The sequence below is a fragment of the Macaca nemestrina genome, chromosome 9 (assembly GCF_043159975.1).
Source record: "Macaca nemestrina isolate mMacNem1 chromosome 9, mMacNem.hap1, whole genome shotgun sequence".
NCBI lineage: Eukaryota > Metazoa > Chordata > Mammalia > Primates > Cercopithecidae > Macaca > Macaca nemestrina.
This window is the reverse complement of record NC_092133.1, coordinates 65,612,160-65,632,579: the sequence shown is the minus strand read 5'-3', so window position 1 is coordinate 65,632,579 and position 20,420 is coordinate 65,612,160. Positions and strand designations below refer to the sequence as shown.

Genomic DNA, 20,420 nt, shown 5'->3' with positions numbered 1-20,420 from the left:
CTGATGAAGCCTTGCAGATACTTCCAAGCCTACGTGAGAATTAGTAGTAAGGCAACAGTAAAAAATACTATCTGGGGCTTGGAATTGTCAGGAAACCTATGAGAAAGAAACCAAATGGACCATGCAATGTTTGGCCCTTCCTTAGATTAACTGGAAATTTCAATATCCCAAGAACAAGTTTCTAAGCTTGAAACAACTCCAAATGTATCTATCCTTAGGAAATTAGGGTTGGAGTCACACACCTCACCTTCAGCCTTGAGCTTGATGGTGGGTAGAAAGAGCACAGTCCTGGAGTGAGAGAGACCTGAGTTTATGTCCTGGATCTGCCAGGACCAACTGTACAAGCTTGGGAAAGGAATTTAACCTCTCTAAGTCCGTTTCCCCATCTGTGAAATGGGAATGACACCTTCTTCACTGGGCCTTTGGGAGTAGTGGGCACAGAGGACTTGCTTGGTAAATAAAGCAGCTACAATAAAGATCATGGATTGACAGAGGCTCCAGGCAATAAGAACTACAACTTGCTGGGCTAATTGATGGGACCAAATCAATGTCCAGCTGTTGGATTTCCTTCTGTGTCTGAGATCCCAGAGCCTGTGCTCCTGTCCCTGAACCTCCACGCACCACAGAGGACCTGAGGGTCTGTCATCAGATTGACACTGAACTCTGGGTGCTGGAGTCCAAACCTGCTGACTGCCACATGGCGCCTGTGACACTGGCTGCTTTGTGCCACCTCTCCAAGGCTGGCCTGGCCTGCTCTAAATTCCTGGTGGCATTCTGCCTGGGACTGGCAAAGCCAGGCAAGGGCACAGGAAGGGGGCCATGAGAGGTGGCAATGGCATCCCAAACACACTTCCAGGTTTAGAAGGGTTCCTTCTTTCCCAAAGCAGGCAAAACTTTTCTCACTCTGGTTGGGGGTGAAGGAAGAGAAAAGGAAGAGGCCTAAGAGGCCCAACGGCTAAGAGGAATTTTGGATTTCTATATTTAGTGGCCTCCACTCCCCACTGACAACCACGCAGGAGCCTTGGATTCCACGAAGGAGAATGAGGCCGGGAGCTTCCAGTTGGGCATTAGGAACAGGACAGAATTCAACCCTCTCAAAAGCCTGAGAGGGACTGGGCGGGCCCGGAGGTTCACGCCTGTAATCACAGCACTTTGGGAGGCTGAGGCGGGTGGATCACCTGAGGTCAGGAGTTCGAGACCAGCCTGGCCAACTTGGTGAAACCCCATCTCTACTAAAAATACAAAAAATTAGCCGAGCGTCCTGGCTTGTAATCCCAGCTACTGGGGAGGCTGAGGCAGGAAAATTGCTTGAACCTGGGAGGCAGAGGTTGCAGTGAGCCAAGATTGCGCCACTGCAGTCCAGCCTGGGCAACAAGAGTGAAACTCTGTTTCAACAACAACTACATACAACAACAACAACAAACAAACAAGCAAACAATCCTGGGAGGCAGGAAGGATGCACCTGAGCTGGACTTTGCAAACCCCTTCTCAAAGATGCTGAAGAGGGCATTGTAAGCTACTCTTGTAGGACTGAGGGAAAGATGACCACCCCAGGCATGCCCAAGCCCCTCACCTCTTGCTCGAGGTGGAAGCAACTCCTTGAGCTTGTATTGTCCACTTTCAGACACTAGTCAGGAATTAATTTGCCACCCAAGGGCTGACCAGGGGAAGTCTTCATAAAGCAAATAGGCCAGGCCACTGCAGTGATTTAAATGGGGCTCTGAGAGTGTTCTGGGCTCAGGGCACTCGGTTAGTATGAGCACTGTGTTTGTCATTGCGATCAACCCCACTGTGTCTCCATTTCCCAAATTGTTCTGTTGGTGGGGGGCGGGGTGGAACAGCTGTAGTCCTTGCTCCAGAGGGACCCATCTGCAGCATAGATTAATTTAAAATGAGCCAGCTACTCAGAAGAACATAATTTGTCCTATAAACATTTTCCAGGGTTTATTTCAATATCCAGGGGAAGAATCAAAGCTCTTTAAGATGTAAGAATGGGCTTCTGGGCTGGGCACGGTGGCTCACACTGTAATCCCAGCACTTTGGGAGGATGACGTGGGAGGATCACTTGAAGCCAGTTCAACACCAGCCTGGAAAGCATAGTAAGACCTTGTCTCTGTTAAAATGAAAAAAAAAAAAAAAAATTGGCCGGGTACAGTAGCTCACGCCTATAATCCCAGCACTTTGGGAGGCTGAGATGGGCGGATATTATGAAGCCAGGGGTTCGAGACCAGCCTGGGCAACATGACGAAACCCCATCTCTATAAAAAATTACAAAATTAGCTGGGCATGGTGGTGCATGCCTGTAATTTCAGCTACTAGGGAGGCTGAGGCACAAGAATCCGGGAGGCAGAGGTTACAGTGAGCTGAGATCATACTATTGCACTCCAGCCTGGGCAACAGAGTGAGTATCTGTCTCAAAAAAAAAAAAAAAAACTGCTGGGCAGAAGCCCATTTTTACATGGAAGCATAAAATTCAGCCAGAGAAGGCGAAAAAGCCAAACTCCTATTTCCAGCACACATGGATGACTTCACAGCATAACTGTCTAAAAAGCTATTAACCAGGGGGATACAGAGCGATCCTCTGGGCTTCCCTTGGTCAGAACACAAGTGGCCCCTGCTGCACATGAACCTGCAGCAAGACTTAGAGGCTGGGTTTGGAGGGCTCCTGCCTTGCCTCATGATGCTTTCCTGCTGTACTCTTGGTCAGAGTTTTCCCTCCTCTAAGATGGACCCCAACACACCCCTCTCCTGGGGACAGCAGGTTGAGCAGGCTATGGTACATGTGACCCCTTTGAGAAGCTAAAGAAACACCAGAGCGGCCTGTAATCCCAGCACTTTGGGAGGCCAAGGCAGGCGGATCACCTGAGGTCATGAGTTCGAGACCAGCCTAACCAACATGGAGAAACCCCATCTCTACTAAACATACAAAATTAGCCAGGCATGGTGGCCCATGCCTGTAATCCCAGCTACTTGGGAGGCTGAAGCAGGAGAATCGCTTGAACCCGGGAGGCAGAGACTGTGGTGAGCTGAGATCACGCCACTGCACTCCAGCCTGGGCGACGGAACAAAAATGTCTCAAAAAAAAGAAAAAAAGAAAGGAAGGAAGGAAGAAAGAAAGACCAGAGCTTACCGATTCTCGCTGGCAGATCTGCCCCATTGTGGGGAGGGCACTTGCTGACCTCAGGTCCTTTCTTCTGCTTTTCTACTCTCAATAGCTGGGTCTCGAACGCCTGGAGAAAGGCCAAGTTCAAAGAAGGCAGGGTCAGGGGATTGTCAGTCTCATTTTTGTCCTCACCAATCAGGAAGCTAAACACCCTAATACTGAGAACCAAAACATAGTGCAGACACGTTTCTAGATGATTCGTAAACCCAGGTAAAATGTCATAAAGTTTCTCCTTTTGTTTGTTTGAGGCAGAGTATTGCTCTGTTGCCCAGACTAGAGTGCAGTGGCGCCATCATAGCTCACTGCAGCCTCTGTTGCTCAAGCTGGTTTCGAACTCCTGGGCTCAAGCGAACCTCCCACTTCAGCCTCCTAAAGTGCTGGGTTACAGGCCTGAGCTACTGCACCCAGTCAAGGTTTCTGGCAGCCTGTCATTCTAGAAGAAATTCCCTGGAGCCTGGTCTGGAAGTGGTACCTCATCACTGACTACAACCTTCTCTGCTTATGACTACCTCCAAAGAAAGACTCATGCTTTGGAGAGGAAATCCAATAGAAGTGGAAATTAGCAAAGACATCTCCAAAAGGCCAAGTCAGAGTCTCACTCTGTTGACCAGGTTGGAGTGCAGTGGTACCATCGTAGCACACTGCAGCCTCAAACTCGAACTCCTGGACACGAGCAATCCTCCTGTCTCAGCCTGCTGAGTAGCTGCAACCACAGGCATGCGCCTCCATGCCAGCCTAAGTTTTAATTTTTTTTTGTAGCGACAGGGTCTTGCTATGTTGCCCAAGCTGGTCTTGAACCCCTGGTCTCAAGTGATTCCCCTGCCTCAGCCTCCCAAAGTGCTGGGATTACAGGTGTAAGCCACTGCATTCAGTCTACTTGACTTTTAAAATCTCACCCTATAACTTTTTAAGGCTATTCTTTATAATGTACACATTATTTACATGTGATTTTTTTTAATGAGCTATAACTCACATACCAAAAGGTTCACCCTTTAAAGTGTATAATTCAGTGGTTTTCTGTATATTCACAAGTTTGTGCAACCATCATCACTAATTCCAGAAAATTTTCATCACCCTATAAGGAAACCCATACCCATCACCAGCCATTCTCATTCGATCCTTCCCCCAGCCCTGGCAACCACTAATCTACTTTCTGTGTCTGTGAATTTGCCTTCTGGCCATTTTACATAAGTGGACTCATAAAGATATATAATCTCAAAATAATTAAAATACATGTACTGAGGAATGTGTGATATGGTTAGGCTTTGTGTCCCCACCCAAATCTCATTTTGAATTATAATCCCCATAATCCCCCTAATCCCCACATGTCAAGGGAGAGACCAGGTGGAAGTAATTGGATCATGGGGGTGGTTTCCCCCATGCTGTTCTTGTGAGAGTGAGCAGGTTCTCACGAGATCTGATGGTTTTATAAGGGGCTCTCCCCCCCTTCACCCTGCACTTCTCCTTCCTGCAGGCTCATGAAGAAGGTCCCTTGCTTCTCCTTTGCCTTCCTGCCATGATTATAAGTTTCCTGAGGCCTCTCTAGCTATGCTGAACTGTAAGTCAATTAAACCTCTTTCCTTTTTAAATTACCCAGTCTCGGGCATTTCTTTTCCTTTTTTTCTTTTTTTTTTTTTCAACTCAAATACTTGTATGATATTATTATGACATAATTGAGGGGCATTTCTTTATAGCAGTGCGAAAACAGACTAATACAATGTGTCTACAAAAATACTTTACTGATGGAGTGCATAACCAAAATGGTCTGGAGAGCCCTGGCTGAAAGTGTAAAGCCTTCTAGGATTTGTCCCTGGCTTCTCTATGAGCTTCCTCTACAGAGGCACTGATGGTTCCCCTAGTTCAAAGCAAAGCATGAGGCTAGGTGCCTCAGGAGGTGGCCCATGCCTGTAATTCCAGCACTTTGGGAGGCCCAGGCGGGTGGATCACCTGAGGTCAGAAGTTCGAAACCAGCCTGACCAACAAGGTGAAACCCCTTCTCTACCAAATACAAAAAATTAGCCAAGCATGCTAGCACATGCCTGTAATCCCAGCTACTTGGGAGGCTGAGCCAGGAGAATCCCTTGAACCTGGGAGGCGGAGGTTGCAGTGAGCTGAGATTGTGCCCTTGCACTCCAGCCAGGACAAGGGCGAAACTCCATCTCAAAAAAAAAAAAAAAAGTAAAGCATGATCTAAAAATAAAATATATGCCTTGCAATTATTTGTTTGCTTGTTTTTGAGACAGAGTCCTACTCTGTCACCCGGGCTGGAGTGCAGTAGTGCCATCACACTAACTGCAGCCTCCACCTTCAGAGCTCAAGTGATCCTCCCACCTCAGCCTCTGCAGCTAGGACTACAGGCTCCAACTACCACAGCTGGCTAACTTTTTAATTTTTTGTAGAGACAGGGTTTCACTATGTTGCCCAGGCTGGTCTTGAACCCCTGGGCTCAAGCGATTCTCGTACCTCAGCCTCCCGAAGTACTGGGATTACGGGAGTCAGCCGCCGCACTCGGCCATAATTTATGATTTAACTTTGTTTTTATAAAAAGATGTTCTCCTTATTATGCTAGATGAGCTTAACAAATTTTGACAAATTCCACACACATTTTTGCTTTCCTTTCTGATCCCCAGGCAACTTCCCGAGTCTAGTTAAAACACTGCTTTGAATTACCAAAGCACTTACAAAGAATGCATGTTACCTCTTTCCCATTGGTATTTATTTCTTAAAAGCTCCCTGGGTCTGTAACATGACAGAGAATATTATGCTATCACCCCCTTTCTTCCCAGGCTTACAATGTTGTTACCCAGGAGACGGAGTAGGAGGTGGGGAAGGAACCCTTGGGACTGGCCCAGGGCATTCGCTTTGAAGGTCATTCAAAGCAGAGTTGCTTTTTGTCTAGAGTGTTTGGTCTAGAGGTCATGTAGAAACTGGTGTTTCCACCAGCCCACCATGCAGTCTGGTTTATAGCCAGTGGTTCCATTCTCCATGTACTCTCCACCCCGGAAGCAACTCCCCTCTCTCTTGTACTGGCACAGGTCTCTGTAGAACTGTGCCCCTCTCTCCCTCTTCAAGATCTAGAGCATCTGTGTAAGCCAAGTATTTATTGCCCTTCCCCCAAACTGGCACAGGCACCATCATAACACAGCTTCAAATTCGATATGCTTCGTTTGTTGTGTCATTTACTTGAGTTTAAGGATCCTGATATCTCTACATTTTAATAACAGAAAAATCCACAATTCATTTGAATTTTGCTAATAGCTGGATTCCTTCCTGTTTTTTGTTTGTTTTGTTGCTGCTGTTGTTTTGAGACGGAGTCTCACTCTGTCGCCCAGGCTGGAGTGCAGTGGCGCAATCTCTTTTTTTTTTTTTTTTTTTTTTTTTTTTTTTGAGACGGAGTCTCACGCTGTTGCCCAGGCTGGAGTGCAGTGGCGCGATCTCGGCTCACTGCAAGCTCCGCCTCCCGGGTTCCCGCCATTCTCCTGCCTCAGCCTCCTGAGTAGCTGGGACTACAGGCGCCCGCCACCGCGCCCGGCTAATTTTTTGTATTTTTAGTAGAGACGGGGTTTCACTGTGGTCTCGATCTCCTGACCTTGTGATCCGCCCGCCTCGGCCTCCCAAAGTGCTGGGATTACAGGCTTGAGCCACCGCACCCGGCTGGAGTGCAGTGGCGCAATCTCGACTCACTGCAAGCTCCGCCTCCCCAGTTCACGCCATTCTCCTGCCTCAACCTCCGGAGTAGCTGGGACTACAGGCGCCCGCCACCTCGCCAGGCTAATTCTTTGTATTTTTTTAGTAGAGGCGGGGTTTCACCGTGTTAGCCAGGATGGTCTCAATCTCCTGAACTTGTGGTCCACCCACCTCGGCCTCCCAAACTGCTGGGATTACAGGCGTGAGCCACCGTGCCCTGCTTGTTTGTTTGTTTTTTAAGGAATAGAATCTCATGGCTGGGTGTGGTGGCTCATCCCTGTAATCCCAGCATTTGGGGAGGCCAAGGTGGGCGGATCACCTGAGGTCAGGAGTTTGAGACCAGCATGGCCAACATGGTGAAACCCTGTCTCTACTAAAAATACAAAAAAATTAACTGGGCGTGGTGGCCGGCGCCTGTAGTCTCAGCTACTCTGGAGGCTGAGGCAGGAGAATGGCGTGAGCCCGGGAGGCGGAGCTTGCAGTGAGCCAAGATCGTACCACTGCACTCCAGCCTGGGCGACAGAGCGAGACTCCGTTACAAAAAAAAAGAAAGAAAGAAAGAAAGAAAAACTAAAAAAATTACTGAGCGTGTCGGTGAGTGCCTGTAATCCCAGCTACTCTGGAGGCTGAGACAGGAGAATCACTTGAACCCTGGGGACGGAGGTTGCAGTAAGCTGAGGTTGTGCCACTGTACTCCAGCCTGGGCGACAGAGCAAGATTTCCTCTCAGAAAAGGGGAAATAGGATCTCACTATGTTGCCCAGGCTCGAACTGCTGGGCTCCAGTGATCCCCCTCCCTCAGCTTCCCGAAGTGCTGGGATTACAGAGTGAGTCACTCCACTTGGTTTAGCAGCTGAATTCCTTGTTCCTTTCCAGTAATACTTTTTTTTTTCTTTTTTTTCTTTTTTCTTTTTTTTTTTTTTTTTTTGAGACGGAGTCTTGCTCTGTAGACCGGGCTGGAGTGCAGTGGCCGGATCTCAGCTCACTGCAAGCTCCGCCTCCCGGGTTTACGCCATTCTCCTGCCTCAGCCTCCGGAGTAGCTGGGACTACAGGCGCCAGCCACCTCGCCCGGCTAGTTTTTTTTTTTTTTTGTATTTTTAGTAGAGACGGGGTTTCACCGTGTTAGCCAGGATGGTCTCGATCTCCTGACCTCGTGATCCGCCCGTCTCGGCCTCCCAAAGTGCTGGGATTACAGGCTTGAGCCACCGCGCCCGGCCTTTTTTTTCTTTAAAGATAGTTTTAGCCTTGCTTTCAGAGAGGATGTACCCACTGTTCAATTGACTTCCACTTTGCCCTTAAGCAACTCTCTTGGAGGTCATTAAATTCAATAAATTTGCATTTATTGAATACTTCCTGTTAGCGAGGCACTGCTATAAATATAATACCTCACAGGCATTAGGTCACAAGAACTCCTCATGAGTTCTATTTTCCCAGTTTTACACATGAGGAAACTGAGGCTCACCGCAGTAAAGTAGCTTCCCAAGGTCATATAGCTGTAAGTTAACCAAACTGAGATTTGAAATCAAGCTCCTCCATTCTTAACCACTCTCCCTCAACCGCAGAGCATCAGTCCCAAACCCTGAGGGTAGTAGAGGACAGATGGGTACTCAGGGAAGAGAGGCATTTTATAAGTTTCAAACTGTGAGAAATATCAGCACAGCATTTCCCTTAAAAAAAAAAAATAGATGGCATTATCTCAGTCACCTCAAACAAAAAGACTTAACTATAGTGAGCTTTGGCCCAGTTACAAATTACTGTGTATTCCTGGGAAAGTGTTTGTCTCTCTCTGGGCCTCATCTGTAAAACCCCAGGATCTACCTTTTAAGATCCTAAGACTTGGATAAGTTTTTATTTTCTCTTTCTTTTCTTTCTGTTTCTTTTCTTTTCTTTCCTTTTCTTTTCTTTCTCTTTCCTTCCTTCCTTCCTTCTTTTCTTTTCTTTTCTTTCTCCTTCCTTCCTTCCTTCCTTCCTTCCTTCCTTCCTTCCTTCCTTCCTTCCTTCCTTCCTTCCTTTCTTTTCTTTTTCTTTCTTTCTTTCTTTCTTTCTTTCTTTCTTTCTTTCTTTCTTTCTTTCTTTCTTTCTTTCTTTCTTTCTTTCTTTCTTTCTTTCGACAGAATCTCACTCTGTCACCCAGGCTGTAGTGCAGCACAGGGGTGCAAACTTGGCTCATTGCAACCTCTTGTTGCAACCTCCGCCTCCTGTGTTCAAGTGATTCTCATCATGAGTAGCTGGGACGACAGGTGCCCACAACTACACCTGGCTAATTTTTGTATTTTTAGTAGAGACGGGGTTTCATCATGTTGGCCAGGCTAGTCTCGAACTCCTGACCTCAGGTGATCCACCCGCCTCGACCTCCCAAAGTGCTGGGATTACAGGCGTGAGCCACCGCACCCAGCCCATTCATTTTGTTTTACGCAGAGGGACAGGAAACTACTTAATGCGAAAAGCCAGAGACAGAGTCTCATGCAGGAGTGAGGCCGTTACAGCCCAGCTACTCCCCACTTGCCTTGGGATGACTGGAGACACCTTTGCTTGCTCTTCATTTGTGCTCACTCTCATTTTTCCAAAAGGACATCATACACTGTCCTTGCAACCCAACTGTGGATTCTTGGCACAAAGCAGGTGTGGGTGGGTGTTTGGGCTCTTTTCCTCCTCAGGAACAATGCTCTGGGGAACAGTTCTTTAGTTGGTTAGTTGAAGTCCTGAAAACAGAAGAGACAAAAGATGCATTTGTCGTAAAATCAAGAGTCACCAAAGGCTTGCAAGGGGTAGAGCCTGCGCCAGCGCCCTGGGGAAGGAAGGCATCCTTGGATGTTACTGCAGGACTTGTGGGCAGGGGATGGGGCACTTGGATGCCCTTGACATTCAGACAGTGCTTCATGGTTATGAAGTTCTTTATCCCATTGAGACCTCAGAAACCTTGGGTGTGGGGACAGGAATGGTGACAATGGTGAAGAGGACGATGACATTGAAGATGGTGATGACAATGGCCACTCATGTGCACTGAGCCGGTGATTGTGCTAAGGACTTCACGTGCTGATTCCTGGAAGCGTCCCAACATTAGGAGTAGAAACCCTTTTCAGGAGGGAAGCCGAAGCTTAGAGGAGTTAATTCAGGCACTCATGGAAATGCAACAATGGCACAGCTGGGTGTTGTACTTAGGTCTCTTCAGCCCTGGAGCCTTAATTCTTTGTTTTTTGGGTGCTCTAGCTGAGGCTTAGAGCGAGTAAGTAGCTCAGAACTGGAAAAAAAAAAAAAAAAAAACTCAGGTTTTAAAATGCGTGGAGAGATGAAATGCCCACTCTGTGGCCAAAATAGAGCAGGCAAACCTCTGGTTCGCACCAGAGAGAGCTGGGCTAGACTTGGCAGCCAAAGTTCTAATGGATGTTCCAGGCCACCTTTTTCCTTCCTCCTCCCTTCCCTTCCTTTATTCTTTGGGGACAAAATCTTCTGTTGTTTCACTCTCTTTTATTGTGTACAATCCTAAGGGTGACTCACCACCATTCTCCACCCAAACCCTTCCTGTTTTTCCTACTATTCTTATATCCTGTCTTCATGGAGCTTACAGTCTCTGGAGGAAACAGAGATTAAGAAATCACACAAATCTCAGTTGCAAATTGTGAATCATGATAGCTATCAAGAAGGAGAAGTATAGGAAGCCACAACATCTAATCCTGGAGTTCATGGACAACTTCCTATAGAAAGTGATATTGAATCTGGGACACATTGGTCTAAGTCAGAGTTTTCTTTGGAGGCCCCTGAGGCAGGGATCAGGTAAGCCATGAAAAAGAGGAGGATGAGGAAGAGAAAGAGGAGGAAGAGGACAGCACACCCTGGTACTTATTAATCTGACCCCTCTGCATTTGGGATTTTACTGAGAGTGGGCTTTCTTGATCCCCGTCCTCTAGGGTGGTGGTTCTCAAAGTGTGGTCCCTGCACCAGTAACAACAGCATTAGGTGGGAACTTGTTAGAAATGTACATTCTTGGGCCCTTCCCCAGATCTACTGAATGGAAAACTTTGGGGTGGAACCAAGAATCTGTGTTTTAACAAGCCCTCCTGGTGATTCTGTGACCTGCTGAAGTTTGAGAGCCCTGTTCTAGATGCCTACAGTCATGTGGATTCACTCATTAAAAGTATAGAAGATCCCAGTTCTCTCTCACTCTCTCATGTTCTCCGCATGGAAGAGGAAGTCATAAATGATATTTTGAGAGGTCTGATAGGGGTCTGCAGCTATAGAGAGAAATATGACAGGTTGTTTGATAAAGTAGAGAGTAGGAGACAAAAATGCAAATATTTTAGCAAATCAGAGATTAGTGGCACAGGGGATAAAACTCCAGGAGGTAAAAGCATATTATTTGAAAACTGGAAAGAACCTAGCACATCATATTCCACTCCCATCCTCACTGTCTTAGTCCGTTCAGGCTGCTACAACAAATTACCATAGGCTAGGTAACTTACAAATAATGGAAATGTATATTTCACAGGTCTGGAGGCTGCGAAACCCAAGATTAAGTCACCAGCAGATTTGGTGCCTACCTGGTGAGGGCTCATTTCTCAAAGACAGGCTTCCTACTCAGTCCTCACTGGTAGAAGGGACTGACAAGCTCTCTAGGGTCTCCTTTATAAGGGGATGAATCACATTCGTGAGGGCTCCACCCTCATGACCTAATAACCTCCAAAGACCCCACCTTCTAATATTATCACATCGGAGATTAGGTTTCAATTATGAATTTGGGGGGCCATAGACATCCAGACCATAGCACACACCCAAGACAAGATCCAGATAGGTGCTACCTCACTCTTTAAAAAACCTTTTCCAGGCCGGGCGCGGTGGCTCACACTTGTAATCCCAGCACTTTGGGAGGCCAAAGTGGGCAGAGTACGAGGTCAGGAGATGGAGACCATCCTGGCTAACACGGTGAAACCCCGTCTCTACTAAAAATACAAAAAAATAAATTAGCTGGGCATGGTGGCAGGCGCCTATAGTCCCAGCTACTCGGGAGGCTAAGGCAGGAGAATGGCGTGAACTGGGAGGCAGAGCTTGCGGTGAGCCGAGATCTCTCCAGCCTGGGCAACAGTGTAAGACTCTGTCTCAAAAAAAACCTTTTCCGTCATTGGCCGGTTAAATCTGAGATGCAATCTACCTATGTCTGACCTGCTTCCCTTGGCCTTAGTTCTCTAGATTCTTGCAGGTAAATCCTTTCATCCTTCCTTGTGTCTGCCCAAGGATGACAATATGGGTGGTTCTTAGTGAAGACACAATCGCTGATCAATCAAAGTATAAAATAAGCTCCTGGACTTATAAATGCTTTTATTAAAGTAAGAGTGAAGGTGAAAGAAACTTCAAGCACATGTGCTTTCCAGCTGAGCAGCTGACATGAGGGTGGCTTTGTAGATTGGGCTATATTCTGGAGAATGTTAAGTAAATTTTGCAAGGTCCTGATTCCTAACTCTGACCCAGGCCTCCAATGTCCTAGGTCACAGACACCTCTCACATGTAGTTTCCCTTAAGTCCTGCATTTATGACTTGGCTGATGAGGAACAAATTTTTGGACCACATATTTAAACTATCATTGTGTGTTATGGGTACTAAATACTTCACAGCCCAAGATCTACTTAGTTTCTGGAGAAATATGTTTCTTGGGTCATTCTGAGGTTCCCCATCACACATTCGACCTACGTATGTTCATTCATACATTCATTTAACCATTCTGCACATCCTACAAACCCCATGAAAACCCAGTTCAGCCTCCTTGGTCTACCTGCAATTGGGCACTACTCAATTTCTTCTCCAAATCAAGACACCAAAGTTAACCATGGACAAGTTCTACTTCAAAGAATACGCTAACAAAAGACTCAATTCAAAGCAAGCAAATGTGACAGAGTAGAAAAGAGCAGCTTCAGTTCTCTTTTGAACCATATTTGCATGTTGTCCCAACACCCTTCACCACATGAGAAGGAGGGTACAGAGAGGATTAGCCCATTTTAGAAAGAGCCAGACTAAAGCCCAGGAAGAAATACAACAAAGAGACCTGCCTCTCAGCCTAGGCCTCCCACCACCAACCAGTGCCTCCTAGGCCTGTGAAGGCTCTTGGGGACACCATCATAAGGAGATGACATCAGCCCATGAGTGACAATATAACTTCAACCAAAACAAAACTTCAAAAGAACTTACTATGAAATGGGCCTCTGACATTTCTTGCATAAAGATGGTCTTTGAAGAGTCACACGGCAATAAAAGCTCACTCCTCTGAGGCTAGGATCACAGCTTCTCTACACTCTTGATGACGCCGGACAAAAATGTGACCACATGTTCTTCAACTGGCTTCCCGCCAAACACCGAGAGCGAGCTCATGGGCCCACCACTGCGTGATAACCCAAGCCAAATCTCTGTTTTATTTTTACCAATAAGGGGAAAAAAAACACTTCATCTTACCACAACAGTCCATTGAATTCAAGCCTTTTCACAGAGGAAGCAAAAGACTTCCTAATCTCTAGCAAAAAATGCCAGCTATGTGCTCCCACAGGGTTCCAGTTGCTGGAGGCTGCAGGGCACCAGGACTATCGCAGTAACTTCCCAGCTGATCTACAATTCAATTCTCTTTTGTGCAAAACTCCAGACGCTGTCCAACAGTTCGGATCCAAGCTTCAATCCCGGGACGTTCCAGCCTTGTCATCAGCCCCAGTGCATTCCCTGACCTGGAAAGCAGACTCAGAAATCAGGACTAGAATCTGGGGCCCAGAGCCTGACCACGTAGCTTTAGCTGCCTTTGAGAGGAGAGATGGATTTCCAATCTGATCTATAGTACTTTCCATGTACCAGCCACCGGAGGAAAAGGGGATGGGTGAGTGTACAGTGTGTGGAGTAGAACTACAAAGCCCTCGAAAAGCTTCATAGACAAAATACAGATTAAACATACATATTCTCAAGGAAAGCCAGCCAGGCAGCCATAGTGTGAGCAGTGAGTGCTTTACAGCAAGTGCTTCAGATGTCAGAGGAAATGGCAGGGAGGTTCCAAGAAGATGGATTGGAATAGGAACATTGGCTAACCCATCAGTTTCCCTAGGAAATGTCAGTCTGATTTCCTCTGCCCTCTCAGTCCTAACTCTACCATCAGATTTATTTTTGTGCCCAGTGTGCCCCTTATCCCTCCACAGTTCACTATAAAACAAACCTTTTTTTTTTTTTTTTGAGATGGAGTCTCACTGTTGTTGCCCAGGCTGGAGTGCAGTGGCACTGCAACCTGTGCCTCCCGGGTTCAAGCAATTCTCTTGCCTCAGCCTCCTAAGTAGCTGGGATTACTAAGTAGCTGGGCTGGTGGTGCCCACCACCATGCCCAGCTGATTTTTGTATTTTTAGTAGAGATGGGTTTCGTCATGTTGGCCAGGCTGGTCTCGAACTCCTGACCTCAGGTAATCCGCCCGTGTCAGCCTCCCAAAGTGCTGGGATTACAGGCGTGAGCCCTGTGCCTGGCCTAAAACAAACCACTTTTATCAGCACTCAGTTGTGTGGTAAATAGTATTTTATTCAGGCTTATAAGGAGCTATAAAAATACAAAAGATGGGGAGTGGGAAAGCCTTTTTGCAATATATAATAATAAATGAAATAAAAGCTAGATAAACTTTCTAAAGTATAATCCTATTTATTTATTTATTTAGACACAGGGTCTTACTCTGTTACCCAGGCTGGAGTGCAGTGGCATGATCATGGCTCACTGTAGCCTTGACCTCCCAAGGCTCAGGTGATCCTCCTCCTCAGCCTCCTGAGTAGCTGGGACAACAGGTGAGCACCACCATCCCTGGCTAATTTTTGTATTTTTAGTAGAGGCGGGGTTTCAACATGTTACCCAGGCTGGTCTTCAGCACCTGGCCTCAAGCAATACTCCTGCCTTAGCCTCCCAAAGTGCCAAGATTATAGGCATGAGCCACTGCACCCAGCCAAAAAGAAAATTTTAAATGCTTTCAGAGACACAAAACAGATTACTCAAAAAGGAACAAGAACCAAATTGCCATTAGACTTGCAACAATGATGCAAGAAAAGAATAAGGTAATAGATTTAAAGAACAGAAGAAAGGGATCTTTGAATCTAGAATTTTATATCCAGCCAAATTAGCATTCAAATATGATGGCATAATAAAAATATTTTCAGTCATTTAAACCCTCAGCTTGCCACATAGTATCTCTCCGTCAAAACACTTAGAGGAAGCCAAATAAGTGAAGGTTTATGAATAATAACACAGAACTAAAATTCTAGCCCATTTCAGTATGATGGGCTATAGGGGTAGGAGAAATCAAAATACGTAAAAGCATGCTGAAATACTTGTCTTCTTTGGGAGAAGATATATCTATCAATCCTTCGCTTCCATCCTATATATACGTAGGATATATATAGATATATAAAATATCCCATTATATGTAATTATAGATAAACATAATAGCTATAATTACAAATAATTATTATTAATTAATGATTGAATGATTTGATGTTTAATTATGCTAATTAATAATTTTAATCATTTAAAATCAATATCTTAATATTAAGATATTAATTTTTTTTTTTTTGAGGCGGAGTATCGCTGTGTCGCCCAGGCTGAAGTGCAGTGGCCGAATCTCGGCTCACTGTGAGCTCTGCCTCCCGGGTTCACGCCATTCTCCTGCCTCAGCCTCCTGAGTAGCCGGGACTACGGGCGCCCGCCACCACTCCTGGCTAGTTTTTTGTATTTTTTAGTAGAGACGGGGTTTCACCGTGTTAGCCACGATGGTCTTGATCTCCTGACCTCGTGATCTGCCCGTCTCGGCCTCCCAAAGTGCTGGGATTACAGGGGTGAGCCACCGCGCCCGGCCGATACTAATTTTTTTTAAAGACAGAGTCTTACCATGTCGCCCAGGTTGGAGGGCAGTGGCGTGACCTCAGTTCACTGCAGCCTCCGCCTCCTGGGTTGGAGCAATTCTCATGGCTTAGCCTCCTGAGTAGCTGGGATTACAGGCGTGCACTCTCACACCTGGCTAATTTTTGTATTTTTAGTAGAGACAGGATTTCACCATGTTAACCAGGCTGGTCTCAAACTCACAACCTCAGGTGATCCAACCACCTTCGCCTCCCAAAGTGCTGGGATTACAGGCATGAACCACTGTGCCTGGCCAGATGTTAAAATTCTAATAAATTAACCACTAAATATTAAAGCAAGAATTGTTAGACCTACGGAAATACTCTGACAAATCCACGTTATAAGAATAAATTTAAATGTATTTTTCTCTGCCATTAGGTCAAGCAAGCAAACAAATGAAATCAACAAAGTTATAAAAGATTTGAACAAGTTTAATCTAATAAATATATAGAATTATTTATTTAATACAGTATATATATACTTATATATATTTTTCTTTTTTCTTTTTCTTTTTCCTTTTTTTTTTTTTTTTTGAGGAGTTTTACTCTTGTTGCCCAGGCTGGAGTGCAATGATGTGATCTTGGCTCACTGCAACCTCTGCCTCCTGGGTTCAAGCAATTCTCCTGCCTCAGCCTCCCGAGTAGCTGGGGTGACAGGTGCCCAGCACCACACTCAGCTAATTTTTTTGTATTTTTAGTAGAGACAGGATTTCACTATGTTGGCCAGGCTGGTCTCAACTCCTGACCTCAGGAGATCCACCTGCCTCAGCCTCCCAAAGTGCTGGGATTACAGGCATGAGCCACTGTGCCCAGATAATACAGAATATATTTTAAGTGCACATGAAAAGCATTCAAATTTCAAAGCAAACATATTTATAAAGCAAGTCGTAATAAATTTGTAAATAATTAAGATAATTTAGACCAGGGATTGACAAACTGAATTGCAGGACAAATCCAGCCTGCCACTTATTTTTGAAAATAAAGTTTTATTAGAACCAAGCCATACCCGTTCATTTACATGTTGTCTATGGCTCCTTTTTTGTTATAACAGCACAGATCATATGGCCCACAGAGCCTACAATTGTGACTGCCTGGCCCTTTACAGAAATAAGTAGTCAATCCCTGATATAGGCCATAGATCAACACACAATTAAGTTAAAAATTAACAAAATGATCAAATTTAAAACAATATACTTGGAAATTATAAATGTACAAACTTAAGCTTTTTTTCCTTTTAAAATTTTTATTTATTTATTTATTTTAAATCTAGTAGAGATGGGGTCTCGCCATGTTGCCCAGGCTGGTCGCAAATTCCTGGCCTCAAGCTATCCTCCCGCCTTGGCCTCCCAACGTGCTGGGATTACAGACGTAAGCCACCGCATCCGGCCTTAAAAGTTGTTGTTGTTGTTGTTTTTAAATAACTCGTGAGTAAAATAAGACATTGTAATGGGAATTTAAAATATTTAGAATTGGTGGTTAGGATGTAGGATGTAAGAGGGGAACAGTAGACCATTGTGTCCACTATGGCAATTAGAAAAAATATATATGGATAAACTAAAAAACATATATATTTCTTTTTAGAGACACTGGAAGGCTGGAAATCTAATGGAACTAAATTCCAGAGCAGAAGGGACCCTTGCAAAGTGAGTGGAGATTCGTGACTGCTTTCCTCTATGAGGGCATTTGTTGAGTCTTGGCATGGGTTGGGGAGATTAGACTTGCCAGAATAGAGACAAGCCTACTCAGAGAGAATGAGAAACCAGCCAGCTTTTCTGGTCATGTGAGCTGGCTAGACAGAGTAGAATCTGGAGAAGCTTCAAATGCATAGCTGGTTTTCCTCACCTGCCAGTTCACCCCACAGGATTTTTGCTAAGTTCTGGGCAATAGAGAAGGCTAGATTGAAATTCAGAGAAAGATATCCTATAATATTGTTGTATTTGAGAAAGAGAAGGCTGCTTGAAAAAAGGGCCTGTAATAAACACAAGACAGGCACGACTCTAAGATATTTGAAACTATTTTTTTTTTTGAGACAGAGTTTTGCTGTCACCCAGGCTGGAGTGCAGTGGTGCCATCTCAGCTCACAGCAACCTCTGCCTCCTGAGTTCAAGCAATTCTCCTGCCTCAGCCTCCCAAATAGCTGGAATTACAGGTGTGTGCCACCATGTCCAGGTACTTTTTGTATTTTTAGTAGAGATAGGGTTTCACCATGTTGGCCAGGCTGGTCTCAAACTCCTGACCTCAGGTGATCTGCCTGCTTTGACCTCCCAAAGTGCTGGGATTACAAACGTGAGCCACTGCACCTGGCTGAAACCATTTTTTAAATTAAATTTGAAAAACTAAAAAAATACAGATGAGGTCTCACTATGTTGCCCAGGTTGGTCTTGAACTCCTGAGCTCAAGTGATCATCCTGCCTCAGCCTACCAAAGTGCTAGGATGACAGGTATGAGCCACCATGCTCAGCTGATATTTGAAACAAAAAGTAAACTGATCCAGCTCAATATCAGACTGGATCAAAGTGATCAGTTCATCACCTTAGCTGCCAGAAGAAAGTGTTCTCTCTCTGGTGAAAAATAATATCTACATCAGACTTTGTGGCTATTTATGCATAATATTAAAAATATATAATATATGCAAACAAGTAGAAAAATGTGACCTGTAAGCAAGAGAAAAAATAGACAACAAAAACAGTCCTACAGGTAACTCAGATGTTGGAATTAGCAGACAAGGACTTTAAGATGCTTTTTCGTAATTATGTTAAAGAAAAATAAAAGTTAGACAAAATGGATGAAAAGATAAAGAATGTCAATAGAGAAATTAAATCTTTAAAAAAGAATATGGGGCCGGGTGCAGTGGCTCACGCCTGTAATCCCAGCACTTTGGGAGGCCGAGGCGGGTGGATCATGAGGTCAGGAGATCGAGACCATCCTGGCTGACACGGTGAAACCCCGTCTCTACTAAAAATACAAAAAAATTAGCCAGGCGTGGTGGCGGGCGCCTGTAGTCCCAGCTACTTGGGAGGCTGAGGCAGGAGAATGGCATGAACCCGAGAGGCGGAGCTTGCAGTGAGCCGAGATCGCGACACTGCACTCCTGCCTAGGTGAGAGAGAGAGACTCCATCTCAAAAAAAAAAAGAAAAAAATAAGAACTTCAAAATTGTCGTTGTTATTAGGTTCCTGCTGGATCTTGCTACATAATGCATTAATAAACACACGCATGTATTATTACTATAGTGCCACTCTAACATTTTAATAAATGTAATTCACACTATTAATTTCCCTTGTAATCCTATGTATTTTATGCATTTAAAAACGTTATTCTGAGCAAGAATACAAGGTTTCACATGATTGTCCAAGGGGTACATAGTACGTGCACACACACATACACGTGCACAAAGGTTGAGCATTCCTGATCTAAAGGATATAGGAAATGGTCAGAACTGTCATCACCTTGTTCCTGTTTACCATGTTGTATTACAGATATTTATATATCTTTCTTTCCTTACTAGCCTATGAATTCTTACAGAGCAGGGATGACGTCTTTTATTTCTTTGGGTCTTCAGTGCATAGAACAGGGCTTGGCATTCATTGAGTCATCATTTATAGAATATCTTCGGTGTATAAGGATTGAGCCCCATTGGGTGAGGAAGGAGAATGGAGAGATTCAAAGGAAAGTGATAATTAATTCATGTGCTTATTTGAGCATTCAGTCTTTCATTCAGAAAACTGTCCAATTGCTACTCAATGCCAGCCAGTATGGTAGGCTCTGGGGACAACAGGAAAAATGAAACCTAAGTCTTTATTCTCATGGAGCACCCATTCCAGCTAATGGGAGAAATATAGATAAAAGATTTCTGAAGAAAGACAAATGAGAATGAACTCACTTGTTCGGGAAAGGCAGCATCATGGGGAAAATCTTATTCTTAAATCTATATTCATCAACTCTTTTTGGGCAAAATGTTACTGGGAGAACGTAACACTTAAGGCTAGAAAATGAAGATAAAGATGCTCTCTCTTCCTTTTTTTTTTTTTTTTTTTTTTAAGACAGACTCGCTGTGCACCCAGGCTAGAGTGCAGTGTCACAATCTTGGCTCACTGCAACCTCCACCTCCTGGGTTCAAGTGATTCTCCTGCTTCAGCCTCCCAAGTAGCTGGGATTACAGGCACCTGCCACCATGCCTGGCTAAGTTTTTGTATTTTTAGTAGAGATGAGGTTTCACTATGTTGGCCAGGCTGGTCTCGAACTCCTGACCTCCAGTGATCTACCCACCTCGGCCTCCCAAAGTGCAGGGTTTACAGGCATGAGCCACCATGTCCAGCCGAAGATGCTTAGAAGGAAAAGTCAGCTAGGTGCAGTGGAGTGTGCCTGTAGTCCCAGCTGCTGGGGAGGTTAAGGTGGGGGGATTGCTTGAGCCCAAGAGTTTGAGAGCAGCCTGGATAACATAGCGAGACCCTGCCTTGAAAAAAGAGAGGGAAAAATAAAGTCTTTGGAGCTCTCACGAGGACAGTTTACCTTGTTGCATGGTTGCTGGTCTTGCCTATTAAACTTTGAGAAGTTAACCCTCCATTGCCCAAGATGTTTCAGGGGCTGGCCTGTCCAAACACAGCAAGATAGATGTCTGCCCCCTCTGGAGTTCTGGTGCTTGTTCAAGGATTCTATGATGCGATCAATTAGTCAGAATGT

At 45.0% G+C, this 20,420-nt stretch overlaps 1 protein-coding gene across 3 annotated transcripts in view; it reads right to left on the bottom strand.

Annotated features, from left to right (window-relative positions):
• LOC105466097 (hexokinase 1) overlaps positions 1 to 20,404 on the bottom strand; it is a 130,971-nt gene extending 110,567 nt beyond the window's left edge. For 2 of the 3 annotated variants that reach the window (XM_071069669.1, XM_071069670.1), the window contains exons 1-3: positions 20,250 to 20,404; positions 9,357 to 9,552; positions 3,131 to 3,230 (exon numbers count right to left, since the gene is read on the bottom strand). In XM_071069669.1, coding sequence (XP_070925770.1) covers positions 3,131 to 3,157 — 27 coding nt within the window. In that variant the 5' untranslated portion in view covers positions 3,158 to 3,230; positions 9,357 to 9,552; positions 20,250 to 20,404. The remainder of the gene's footprint in view (positions 1 to 3,130; positions 3,231 to 9,356; positions 9,553 to 20,249) is intronic. The other variant, XM_011715030.2, reaches the window with a different exon arrangement.
• Between the last annotated feature and the right edge of the window lie 16 nt (positions 20,405 to 20,420).